This window comes from Protopterus annectens, chromosome 5.part0, assembly GCF_019279795.1.
Source record: "Protopterus annectens isolate FY-2018-M chromosome 5.part0, PAN1.0, whole genome shotgun sequence".
Taxonomy (NCBI): Eukaryota; Metazoa; Chordata; order Ceratodontiformes; family Protopteridae; genus Protopterus; species Protopterus annectens.
Window position 1 is genome coordinate 1,174,351,862 of NC_056735.1, and position 14,518 is coordinate 1,174,366,379.

Below are 14,518 nucleotides of genomic sequence, written 5' to 3' on the forward strand. Positions count from 1 at the left end.
GTATGTATTGAGATACCTGTTGCTGTTAGTACTGTTTGCCTTATGGTTATTAGAGTATGTATTGAGATACCTGTTGCTCTTAGTACTGTTTGCCTTATGGTTATTAGAGTATGTATTGAGATACCTGTTGATTTTAGTACTGTTTGCCTTATGGTTATTAGAGTATGTATTGAGATACCTGTTGATTTTAGTACTGTTTGCCTTATGGTTATTAGAGTATGTATTGAGATACCTGTTGATTTTAGTACTGTTTGCCTTATGGTTATTAGAGTATGTATTGAGATACCTGTTGATTTTAGTACTGTTTGCCTTATGGTTATTAGAGTATGTATTGAGATACCTGTTGATTTTAGTACTGTTTGCCTTATGGTTAGTAGAGTATGTATTGAGATACCTGTTGCTCTTAGTACTGTTTGTCTTATGGTTAGTAGAGTATGTATTGCGATACCTGTTGATGTTAGTACTGTTTGCCTTATGGTTATTAGGGTATGTATTGAGATACCTATTGCTCTTAGTACTGTTTGCCTTATGGTTATTAGAGTATGTAATGAGATACCTGTTGATTTTGGTACTATTTGCCTTATGGTTATTAGAGTATGTATTGAGATACCTGCTGATTTTAGTACTGTTTGCCTTATGGTTATTAGAGTATGTATTGAGATACCTGTTGATTTTAGTACTGTTTGCCTTATGATTAGTAGAGTATGTATTGAGATACCTGTTGCTCTTAGTACTGTTTGCCTTATGGTTATTAGAGTATGTATTGAGATACCTATTGATTTTAGCACTGTTTGCCTTATGGTTATTAGAGTATGTATTGAGATACCTGTTGATTTTAGTACTGTTTGCCTTATGGTTATTAGAGTATGTATTGAGATACCTGTTGATTTTAGTACTGTTTGCCTTATGGTTATTAGAGTATGTATTGAGATATCTGTTGATTTTTGTACTGTTTGCCTTATAGTTAGTAGAGTATGTATTGAAATACCTGTTGCTGTTAGTACTGTTTCCCTTATGGTTATTAGAGTATGTATTGAGATACCTGTTGCTCTTAGTACTGTTTGCCTTATGGTTATTAGAGTATGTATTGAGATACCTGTTGATTTTAGTACTGTTTGCCTTATGGTTATTAGAGTATGTATTGAGATACCTGTTGATTTTAGTACTGTTTGCCTTATGATTAGTAGAGTATGTATTGAGATACCTGTTGCTCTTAGTACTGTTTGCCTTATGGTTATTAGAGTATGTATTGAGATACCTGTTGATTTTAGTACTGTTTGCCTTATGGTTATTAGAGTATGTATTGAGATACCTGTTGATTTTAGTACTGTTTGCCCTATGGTTATTAGAGTATGTATTGAGATACCTGTTGCTCTTAGTACTGTTTGCTTTATGGTTATTAGAGTATGTATTGAGATACCTGTTGATTTTAGTACTGTTTGCCTTATGGTTATTAGAGTATTATTGTGATACCTGTTGCTCTTAGTACTGTTTGTCTTATGGTTAGTATAGTATGTATTGAGATACCTGTTGCTCTTAGTACTGTTTGCCTTATGGTTATTAAGAGTATGTATTGAGATACCTGTTGATTTTAGTACTGTTTGCCTTATGGTTATTAGAGTATGTATTGAGATACCTGTTGATTTTAGTACTGTTTACCTTATGGTTATTAGAGTATGTATTGAGATACCTGTTAATTTTTGTACTGTTTGCCTTATGGTTATTAGAGTATGTATTGAGATAACTGTTGCTCTTAGTACTGTTTTTCTTATGGTTAGTAGAGTATGTATTGAGATACCTGTTGATTTTAATACGTTTTGCCTTATGGTTATTAGAGTATGTATTGAGATACCTGTTGCTTTTAGTACTGTTTGTCTTATGGTTAGTAGGCTATTGAATATCTACTTATACTCACATTAATCATCATCACAAACAGCCCTTTTCCCATTTTTACTACATGGGGGTTGCAACAGCTGTTGCCCCTGTCTCACTGCAGAATCAGTCTCCTACCTTCTTTGGCTCTCATGTCTGACCATTGCAGTTTTTTCTCATGTAATTTATCCAGCTGTTGGCTGGACATCATCATTTCCTTGTGCCTTCTTCCTGTCTTTCCAAATCTTCTTCACTGAGTAATCTTCTGCTTTCCTATACAAATGATTGCATTACTGTAATCTGTTCTACCTGACCTGCTCTGCAGTTGGAGCTACTTTGGCTTCTGCTTTGATGTCCTGATTTCTTCATCTGTCCCACAGTGTACTTCCTGTCACCTGTCTCAGGCACTTCATCTCCATCATTTCAAATTTCCTCACCTGCTCTGCTTTCACTGCCCAACTTTTTGTGTTATTCAGAAGTACCAGGCTGGCCACGGTTTTGTACACCTTACTTTTCAGCTTCACTCACATGTAACTACTACGACAGTGATAGTTCCTGTTCACAGCTTGCTTGTAATGCCACATCATCTGTATACCTCAGCATTGTTGATCTGTCTCCTCCAGCATGTTTGCTAATGTAGTCCAACACCAGTATGGTGGGTTCAGACCTGAACCCTGATGTATACCCACTTCCACTACGAACCCCTCTGTGAGTCTGAACTGTGTTCATACCTATGTCATTGTGCCCTTGTACATAGCCTGCATTAATTCTATTAATGTTTCTTGGAGTTCCGACCTTTGCAGGACTGCTTAAATCAGCTTTCTTAGGCTCTTGTTGTATGTTTTCTTCAAGACTAGGAATGTTTATTAAGATTCTTTCCTCATCTCCAGCTCCTTCTCCACTATCTGTCTAACTGCAAGCATTGGGTCAGCTGTGCTACATCTTAAACCAAATCTGAACTGCTCATTTTCCATCTTACTTTCTACTGCCCCACATGTTAATTTATCAATCACCCTGTTCAGCACTTTCCTGCAATGTGACAGGAAGTTTACACCTTCCTACTGCTGACAGTTATTAATAGTTTCTTTGTTCTTCTACACTAGCTCTAGAATGCTTGTTTTCCATTTGTCTGGAATACGCCTTTTTCTCCATACTGCACTGATTACCCACAGCAGCCATTTCTGCCCTAACTCACCCAATATATTGAATATATCTGCTGTGACTCATCTGAGCCTGCTGCTTTCCTTTGCCTCAGAGCTGTATTTACTTCTTCTATGGTGGGTTCTTCTTCCTTCATCAGTGTTGGCTGTTGCAAGGGGGAAGTACAGCTTCTGTAGTGTTTTCTTTATTTAGAAGCTGCAGGAAGTACTCTTTCCATTTGCTTTTGATGCCCTTTGGACTTGTGAACAGATTGCTGCCAGCATCCATATGAAGGGTGACTGATGAGTATCATCTTTATATTTCTGTATTTGCCTTGCAACCTAAAATTGCTTCTTGGCTCCATCTATTGAGTCACTTTCCAGACGTTGGTAAAGGTTCTCTGACACCTTGCTCTTTGCCACTGTGAATGCTGTCTTAGCCTCTTTGTTAGACAACCAGCATTCCTTCTTAGCCTGGTAAGCGTTTTCTATCTCCCTTTTCTTCCTGCACTCTTTTTTGATAACTTCCTGGACGTCTGCATTCCACCACTTTCTTTCATTATGCACTTTATTTCCATATCCAGCTTGGCCAAATATCTGTTCTATAGTCTTCATAAGTACTTTTGGCATGCTGCTATTTTTCTTCAGTTCCAATTATTTCCTCTTCTTCCTGTGGTGCTAGAGGCCTGAATATATACTTGAACACCTAATTTTCCCTCCAGTCAACTTCCAGGTCTTCAGCCTTTTCTCTTTTGATCTTAGAGCTTTCTCTGAACACTTAATACACCTGATTATGGCCACGAGTGGGGTGGGGTGGGGTGACAGTTTCACTGAGAATGACTTTGCAATCTCTGAGTCTATCCCAGTACCCTTTCCCTACTAAGAGGAGACATACCAGAGTTGCATGTTGATCATTCTGGTATATGATCTTGACTATATCTCATGCTGAACCATGTGTTGGTCATAGGTTCATAGGTAGGTACTAGGTTATTGGCCCAAGGGCCTACGTAAGCCTAGCCAACAAGGTTCCCTGGTTTACACCACCCAAGAAAGTTATTTTCCTGTGCCACTGTCGAGCAGAGCCACAGAAGTGATCCCCGGGATGTATTTCCTATTTCCCATCCACTCATCAAGATTTTTCTTGAAGAGTGCTAATGAAGAACTTTGCTTGACATAGAGGGGTAGCCTGTTCCAGAGTATGGGAAGTCTCTGGGACAAGAATCTATCCCTCCAGCATGTCCTGTTTATTGTGGTGACAAGGTTTAGGTCCCTAGAGCATGTAGCTTGGAGGGATTGGGATTTCTTTAGGTGTAGCATGTCCAACAGCTCTGGGTTTGACATAGCTTTATATGTTAGGCAGAGATCACCTTGGAGTACGCGATATGCTACGGAGTAAAGCTGGAGTTTTTTGAGATGGTCAGTGTAGGGCATTTGTTTGAGGCCAGTAATCCTCTTTGTGAGGTACTTCTGTGGCCTTTCCAGCTGCTGCAGATGTCTTGTGAGGTACATTCCAAAAAGGGCATTGTACTCTATAATGGGTCTAATCATCAAGTCATTTGACAGACAAAAGTTTAGAATGGCCTCACCTTCTTTTTTTCCTGTTGCCTGACCAATATGGACCCAGACATTCCTCATATCCTGCTCTGTCTGTCCTGATATGAGCATTTAGGTCCCCCATTATCAACCTCAACTCATGTCTGATTTATCTAGTAGGTCCTGCAACAGACACTGAATGCACACTTTTCCTTACCATCACAACCTTGCTGTGAGGCATAGGCTGAAGTCATGAATACTGTCCTAACTTTACACTAGAGTCTAATTGTTGTGAGTGTGTCACTAATTCAGATTACACCCTCACTCTCTTCAGAAGACTCTCTCTCTCTCTCTCTCTCTCTCTGTCCCTCTGTCTCTCTCTCTCTCTCTCTCTCACTCCATAATTCCCACATCATGTATAGACTGTTCTCCACCTGAATATAAGATTCTGGATCTCAAGCCAAGGGACTTTGCGGCACTGTACTCCCATCTTGTCTCTTGGATACACAAGGATGACCAGCCTCCTCTTTGCCTTCATGTTATCCACTACAAAGCTGTATCCTGTCTTTGAACTTATATTCAGTGCAACAATTCTTAGTTAATTTTTGGCAGGTTGATTGGTTTTACATCCTGCTTTTGCTCAACAGCACTATCTCGGGTAGCTTGCACTGGGCAACTAGGCACCATCTGGCCAGTAAGTTATTGACCCAAGGGGGCTGGGATTTATGGCAGGCACACACTGGCCAATATGGGCACATAGAACCTTCCCTCTGTTAGCATGGTTCCTGGCATAGGTCAGAGTAGGTTGGGTCATCAACACACTTAGCTATGGCAAACACCTATACCCACTTTTGCTGACATTGGTCAAGGTCAGAGTAGGTTGGGTCATCAACACACTTAGCTCTGGCAAACACCTATACCCACTTTTAGTGACATTGGTCAACATGACCAAATCACCTAGAGCTAATTTTTACACTGCTGAGTGGCAGTCTGTGACTTGTGTTCTCTTATTTAAAGGATACTGAGGATCACAGGTGATGCCTGAACCAGCTGGTCTTCACAACTCTTACCTGAGAAGGACCACTTAGAGTCTGTGCTGCCCATGACTCTGGTCAGTCATTGTTTTTGCTTTAACATGAATAAGCAAGCGATCTTTGAGGGACCACTGTAACAAGAGACAGACCTTGTATGTGTTGTTTTTAATAGTGTAGCAGCTTTGTATAGTATGTATTATTTTGGAAGGGTATTTATTGTTTTTTCACAGTGTTTATTATATTAGATACCGTATTTATTAGTTTTGGTGTTATGTACGTTACTTTTGATACACTGATTTATTTTTGGGATCGAATGTAGCTTTTTATATGGTATCTATTGCTTTTGTTATTGTCTGTATTATTTTTGGTACAGTATGTATTAGTTTTGGCACTGTATGTATTACCTCTGGTACCCTGTGGTATAGATTTGGCAACATGTGTATTGTTATTGGTATTATTTGTAATATTTTGTTATAGTACAGCTTTGATATGTAAGCACTGATTTTCTTGTAGAAGGCTTTTGTCATTAATATATTTAATGTTGCTCTGTGTTTCCTGTCTCAGACGTTCCTCAGAAATTACTTGCTTGCTCTTGTTAGAACAAAACAAAGACTGATCAAGAACACTGCTCACTGCCTTGGGGAATTTTTTCCTTTCTGTAATTATGTGCAGTTAAGGACGTGATGTATATTATTTCAGGGGCTATGAGGGAACTTGCTTCCTATGTGGGGACAGCAAGCTGTATGATCAAAGAAATGTCATTGCGATGTTCCATTCATTTCTGATTGCGGAAGTACTTGAGTGATCATACTCTAATCTTATGTGGTGTCGCTTGTTTTATATTGTTTTTGACATAGTGTAGCACCATTCTTTCCTTGCTATAGCAGTAATGAAGGAGTCTCATGGATGTAAAATTTTACACAGTTATTTGAGCATGTCTGACAGTTAACTTGTTAGTATCACTGCAATACAGACGTTTATTAGGAGTTTGCAGTATGTGGTTCAGTTGAAGGATTTTCATTGTCTTTTTATATATACTTGGCCAGTCTTGACCTGTTTGCTTGGTTTTTTTTTTTTTTATACTTGATCAGTCCTTGTAAGTAATAAATACCCTCTGTCACCACATGGCCACTCATCACTGAATGCTAGTTACTAATCTACCTCTGTAAATCACTTTTCCTGAACAATCAAGTACAGTTCTAGCATTCTGTTTGTTTCCAATTTGTTTAATTTATTACTTTGAATTTTAGCATTATTGCTCTGGTTCTGCTTATGTATGTGCAGGGAAAAGAAAAACAGCAAAACGTTGGTAAATTGTGGTCATCAAAATAAATCATGTGGCCTGAAACAAAGTCTAATCTTAATTTGGTCACTTTTTTAAATTGCTTCAGTGAGCACAGCTTTGTGATTGTTGTTGTAAGGTTATAGGATTCATTGTTAAAAAGTGGCAGACTTCAAAACCAGGAATCAAGCATGGCAATTGTCGTTCTTTTTTTTTTTTTTTTTTTTTTTTGAGGGGACATCAGCATTTTATGTTTTTGTGTTTATTTCATTAAGAGAACTGGACTTTGGCTTGCTAGATATGTTAGTATATTTGGTCAATGTTTTCCTGACAAAGTACATTCTTGCTATGGCTAACATCCCTCACTAATATCTTTGGCATCAAATTCTAGCTTCACTACTCAGTTGGGTAACAGGTAACACACTAAGTGCAGAAGGCTGTGGGTTCTATTCTCACACCAGTAAGACTGACTGGCTGACACTGCAGTGCAGCATAAGGAGGTGCTGCACTCCTGAGTGTGTCATCCTTTGGGTGAGACTTTAAAATGAGGCCCCATCTGCTAGAGTGGTGGTGGCTCAGGTGGATGTAAAATATTCCACAGCACCTATCAAAAAGAGTAGAGGAAGTTTCCCGATGCCCTGGCCAAATTTCCCCTAGTAGTATACATACCACCTCAGGTCTTCCTTGAAAATAGGCTACTAGCCTATTGGGACTAACTGGGTCAACAAAGGAAAATAAATAAATAAATAAAATAATTCAAAACAAGGACAGCAGCTAAAAATTCCTTTGTGCACATATTGTCATGCATTTATGTATTTTTTTTTTTTTTTACAACTTGATGTTGATTTATAGGTGTGTGCATGCACGCACACACACACACACACACACACACACACACACACACACACACACACACATGTTCACATATAAATTTTTACATTTATTTTGCTTTGCAGATAGAGAATTGCAACTATGCTGTTGAATTGGGAAAGACAAAAGCCAAATTCTCCCTTGTTGGAATTGCAGGACAGGATCTGAACAATGGTATTCGCACACTTACTTTAGCTTTGGTATGGCAGCTCATGAGAAGGTAAGACAATTTTTATGTAATGAAACAAATTAACTACTTTTTCAAATGAACACTTTTACTTTTGAAAATATACCACAAGCCCTATACAAAACAGTAAGATATTGTCATATAGCCAGCAGGCAGGGAAACAGGCATTATTTGTGTGTGACTTTGTGTGTGTGTGTATTTATGCATCTCACAAGATTCTATTGATTGTGAAGGAAGAAAGCAATAAATAGATAAATACAACAAAATATAGGCACTTTAATGTAGCTAATTGACCAGCACATTTTTTAGAGGTATGGGGAAAGTGAGTATCCTCAAGAAACCATCACAGACTTTGGTACAACAAGCACATCTCCACACAAACAGTGATAAGCACTTAAGCCCAGGCCTGAAGAAGTGTGATAGAGGTCTTATCCCCTAAGTAATACCATTCTGTGAGGGCAGCAACTTGGGTGGGTTGGTGGCCAGTCTGCCTCATGGAAAATAATTTGCAATTGCAGATACTTTCATAACGGTGTGTCTTTGCATCCTAACTTCTTGTATCCTTGCACCCTGACATATCAGAAAAGGTTACATGTGAGGGGATATGAATAATTTGTGACATAGACTAGTTCCACACAATCCACTCAGTTTTGACAACTGACAAGTCCCTGACTCGGTCCTTATGTGTCCCATCCCCTATAACTAGATTTCTAATGGTAACAGAATGTTTTACTTAGTCATTAAAGGATACCATAATTCTAAAGTTCCTTTCCCTTCCATGGCACCATGGATTAGAATGGCTTCATGGTATAAACATATCAGAAAAGGCCCTAACCAACTCTGTAACAGAGAAGAGAAATACAATTCAAAGACATATGCATACAGATTGGGGAACCATCTCCCGATTAAAGTATTAGGCAGGCAAGTATTTATTTTTTTTGCTAAGCTTTGGGACATGAATTCCCAGAGAAAGTTATCATTTTTTTTTTAGATTTTTTTTGGCCACGTAGGTAATTGACAAAAAATGAAAGGTAGAAAAGCTTTATTAAGGCAATTTATTTATAAACTGCCAATTTTGCATTAGAAAAAGGAGGTACAGCTGCATCCGTTGCTGTGATCTACTTTCAGTTTCTTTATAAAGAAGCACAATGTTTTCTTTAAAAGTAGTATGAAGGTGCATAAAATATTGTCTAATTACTTTTATTTAGTGTAACATTAGGGGAAAAAAGATTCTAACTTTCACATTAATCTTTGGCATGCCAGACTCTATCAAGATTTCCTACAACTAACCGAAGGCTATGATAGCCTAGCAAATGTTTGTAGAGAAGTCAACAGCTCCTGGATAACCTTGATTTAGTATAGTTATCCAAAGGATGCCCTTGTCAACAGTACAACTTGATAAAACACTTTACATATTACCAAAGGGTTTGCTAATGGTGATTGTAGGTGTTCCTAGAGAGGCCGCAACACTTCCCACTGTAGGCACCTAGATGGGCTGCAACACTTCCCACTGAATGTACCTTGATGGGCCGCAGCACTTCCCACTGTACATATTAACAGGTAGATGGGCAGTGAGCAGCCTTGCCTTGATGAGCCACAACACTTCCCATTGTAGGTACCTAGATGGGCTGCAACACTTCCCACTGTAGGTACCTAGATGGGGAGCAACACTTCCCACTGTATGTACCTATATGGGCCACAACACTTCCCACTGTTGGTACTGAGATGGGCTGCAACACTTCCGACTGTATCTGCCTAGATGGGCCGCAACATTTCTCACTGTAGGTACCTAGATAGGCCGCAACACATCCCACTGTAGGTAGTTAGATGGGCCACAACACTTCCCACTGTAAGTACCTTGATTGGCTGCAGCACTTCCCACTGTACTTATAAAGATGTAGATGGGCAGTGAGCAGCCTTGCCCTGATGAGCCTCAACACTTCCCACTGTAGGTACCTAGATGGGCTGCAACACTTCCCACTGTAGGTACCCAGATGGGGTGCAACACTTCCCACTGTAGGTACCTAGATGGGTCGCAATACTTCCCACTGTAGGTACCTAGATGGGGTGCAACACTTCCCACTGAAGGTACCTAGATGGGCCATAACACTTCCCACTGTACATACTTAGATGGGCTGCAACACTTCCCACTGTAGGTACCTAGATGGGCCGCATCACTTCCCACTGTACGAACCTTGATAGGCTGTAACACTTCCCACTGTAGTGACCTAGATGGGCTGCAACACTTCCCATTGTAGGTAACTAGATGGCCTGCAACACTTCCCTCTGTAGTGACGTAGGTGGGCTGCAATGCTTCCCACTGTACATACCTAGATGGGTTGCAACACTTCCCACTGTATGTACTTAGATGGGCTGCAACACTTCCCACTGTAGATACCTAGATGGGTTGCAACACTTCCTACTGTAGGTACCTAGATGGGCTGCAGCACTTCCCACTGTAGGAACCTAGAGGAGCGGCAACACTTCCCACTGTAGGTACCTAGATAGGTCGCAACACTTCTCACTGTAGTGACATAGATGGGCTGCAATGCTTCCCAGTGTACATACCTAGATGGGCTGCAACACTTCCGACTGTATGTACCTAGATGGGCTGCAACATTTCTCACTGTAGGTACCTAGATAGGCCACAACACTTCCCACTGTAGGTACCTAGATGGGCCGCAACACTCCCCACTGTAAGTACCTTGATGGGCTGCAGCACTTCTCACTGTACTTATGAACAGGTAGATGGGCAGTGAGCAGCCTTGCCTTGATGAGCCACAGCACTTCCCACTGTAGGTACGTAGATGGGCTGCAACACTTGCCACTGTAGGTACCTAGATGGGCCGCAACACTTCCCACTGTAGGTACCTAGATGGGGTGCAACACTTGCCAATGTAGGTACCTAGATGGGCCGCAACACTTCCCACTGTACATACCTAGATGGGCTGCAACAATTCCCACTGTAGGTACCTAGATGGACTGCAACACTTCCCAATGTACATACCTAGATGGGCTGCAACACTTCCCAATGTAGGTACCTAGATGGACTGCAACACTTCCCATTGTACATACCTAGATGGGCTGCAACACTTCCCACTGTAGGTACCTAGATGGGCCGCAACACTTCCCACTGTACGTACCTTGATGGGCTGTAACACTTCCCACTGTAGTGACCTAGATGGGCTGCAACACTTCCCATTGTAGGTACCTAGATGGCCTGCAACACATCCCACTGTAGTGACGTAGATGGGCTGCAATACTTCCCACTGTAAATACCTAGATAGCCTACAACACTTCCCACTGTAGTGATGTAGATGGGCTGCAATACTTCCCACTGTACATACCTAGATGGTCTGCAACACTTCCCACTGTATATACCTAGATGGACCGCACCACTTCCCACTGTAGATACCTAGATGGGCTGCAACACTTCCTACTGTAGGTACTTAGATGGGCTGCAACACTTTCCACTGTAGGTACCTAGATGAACGGCAACACTTCCCACTGTAGGTACCTAGATGGGCCGCAACACTTCCCACTGTAGATACCTAGATGGGCTGCAACACTTCCCACTGTAAGTACCTAGATGGGCTGCAACGCTTCCCACTGTATGTACCTAGATGCCACTGTAGGTACCTAGATTGGCTGCAACACTTCCCACTGCAGTGACCTAGTAGGGCTGCAACACTTCCCACTGTAGGTACCTAGATTGGCTGCAACACTTCCCACTGTAGATACCTAGATAGGCTGCAACACTTCCCACTGTAGGTACCTAGATGGGCTGCAACACTTCCCACTGTAGGTACCTAGATAGGTTGCAACACTTCTCACTGAACATATCTAGATGGGCTGCAACACTTCCCACTGTAGATACCTAGATGGGCTGTAACACTTCCCACTGTATGTACCTAGATGGGCCGCAACACTTCCCACTGCAGATACCTAGATGGACTGCAACACTTCCCACTGTAGGTACCTGGATGGGCTGCAGCTTCCCACTGTAAGTACCTGGATGGGCTGCAGCACTTCCCACTGCAGTGACCTAGTAGGGCTGCAACACTTCCCACTGTAGGTATCTAGATGGGACACAACACTTCCCACTGTATGTACCTCGATGGGCCGCAATACTTCCCACTGTACATGCTTAGATGGGCTGCAACACTTCCCACTGTAGGTATCTAGATGGGCCACAACACTTCCCACTGTATGTACCTCGATGGGCCGCAATACTTCCCACTGTACATGCCTAGATGGGCTGCAACACTTCCCACTGTAAGTACCTAGATGGGCTGCAACGCTTCCCACTGTATGTACCTAGATGGGCTGCAACACTTCCCAATGTATATACCTAGATGGGCTGCAACACTTCCCACTGTAGGTATCTAGATGGGCTGCAACACTTCCCACTGTAGGTACCTAGATTGGCTGCAACACTTCCCACTGCAGTGACCTAGTAGGGCTGCAACACTTCCCACTGTAGGTACCTAGATTGGCTGCAACACTTCCCACTGTAGATACCTAGATAGGCTGCAACACTTCCCACTGTAGGTACCTAGATTGGCTGCAACACTTCCCACTGTAGATACCTAGATAGGCTGCAACACTTCCCACTGTAGGTACCTAGATGGGCCACAGCACTTCCTACTGTATGTATGAACAGGTAAATGGGCAATGAGAAGCCTTGCCTTACTGTCCTTCTTAAATCGAAAGGTATGCACAATTCTCTGTTAATGCACACCTGTTCCATCAATTTGTTATTCAAGATTCTGTTCCCCTCCCAAATTTTAGGACAAAACCATATTTGTGTCGCACTTTTCAGATCAGCTCCCAGTTCATCAAATCAAAAGTTTTATGATATCCCAATCTAAGTGTCGGCTCTGGAATGAGCTACATTTTTGTAATGTCTGTCAGTTGGCTTAGAGGATTAAGGAGCAGTTAATGAGCTGTGTCCCCATTTTCAGTGATACAAGGTTTGATTCCCTCAGTCTCCATTGTCTAACTGTGTGACTCTGAGCAAGTCACTTAACCAGACATTGATAATGGTCTGAGTCTGAAAAATGGCCATGGAAATAAGTGCTCTACCCCATAAAACTAACACAAGTAAAATAAGTAGTGGCATTTCACTAAGCCATAATCTTACCCGCTCATGGCCCCAGCATTATGTTTGATGACCTTATATTGAATGGGATGCATAATCTTCTGTACAATATTTTGAGGTCTCCTAGTTAACTGTTTTGTAGATGTCTTGATGTCAGTATGGAAGAGTGAAACAGATCTGTAACTGATGGAATGATTTGTGTCTTTGTCACCTTTTGGAAAGAGTACAATAGCTGCAACCATGCTGGCTATGGAAGCTGACCTGAGACTTCTGTATTATGAAATAACTGGAGTGGCTTCCTATTGTAAGTGTGGGACTCATTAGTGGGAGTCCTGGAATTACTAGAAAATACTGGGGTGCAACAAATCTTGAATATCACTGTTTTCTTTTAAAGTTATTTTTTAGCAGGGGGCAAGAAAATTTGAGCAGCGAGATCTCCACAGCCCCAAATTTATATAAACCAACTTCAAATCTGCATACCTCAGAAAAAAGGGAATAGCCTTAGAATTTGCAATAATGGACTTACTATGTCTGCATTTTCCCTCATTCAGTCCTGCTGTTCTGGGACTAAGACTTAAAAGTTCTAGAATATCAAATGGTTACTAGCTGAAAGCAGCTGTTGTGCTAGGCTATTTTTTGAAGGCCTTAAATGGACTATCATCAGGCCTAGGCATTTTCCCACCACTAAGGCTATCAATAACCTCCAAGATTTCCTGCAAAAAGTTATCTTCAGTGACTTACTTTCTTCTCCAAATAGCATTCAAGTAAATCATATGAAGAAAATCATCATTTTTTCATTTGTCAGTACACCCCTGTATGATATATACACACACACACACACATACACACACACACACACACACACACACACACACACACACATATATATATATATATATATATATATATATATATATATATATATATATATATATATATATGTACGTCTACCCGATAACACCGACACGCCAAAACACAGACAACGAAATAACCGACACGACAAAACCGAAAGTTCAAAAACACGAACCTTCACATGCCCGACAAACCACAATCACGACAATCAACACAACAAATACCTTTCCCAAAAAACATACACAAAACACAAGCACACCAAAAACCTTTCAAACCTACACTAAACCTTACATACACACCTATCTATGCACTAACCTTAACCCAAACCCTAACCCAAAGGTCCGTCAATGTTGCACACTTACCTTACCCGCACCCTAACCCTAACTCACTTAATCCGCCCTTAACCCTTAAGTCTGTCACTATCTCACACTTACCTTACCCGCACCCTAACTCTAACTCACTTAATCCTCCCTTAACCCTCAAGTACGTCACTATCGCAAACTTACCTTACCTGCACCCTAACCCTAACTCACTTAACCCGCCCCTAAATCTAAAGTCCGTCACTATCGCACACTTACCTGACCCGCACTCTACCTTAACGTCCGTCACTATCACACACTTACCTTACCCACACCCTGACCCTAACGT

General features: G+C 41.2%; 1 protein-coding gene across 3 annotated transcripts in view; it reads left to right on the top strand.

Moving 5' to 3' along the window:
- Window positions 1–14,518, top strand: part of PLS1 (plastin 1) — an 824,936-nt gene that overhangs the window by 774,520 nt on the left and 35,898 nt on the right. For all 3 annotated transcript variants that reach the window (XM_044071020.1, XM_044071019.1, XM_044071021.1), the window contains one exon: window positions 7,817–7,950. In XM_044071020.1, coding sequence (XP_043926955.1) covers window positions 7,817–7,950 — 134 coding nt within the window. The remainder of the gene's footprint in view (window positions 1–7,816; window positions 7,951–14,518) is intronic.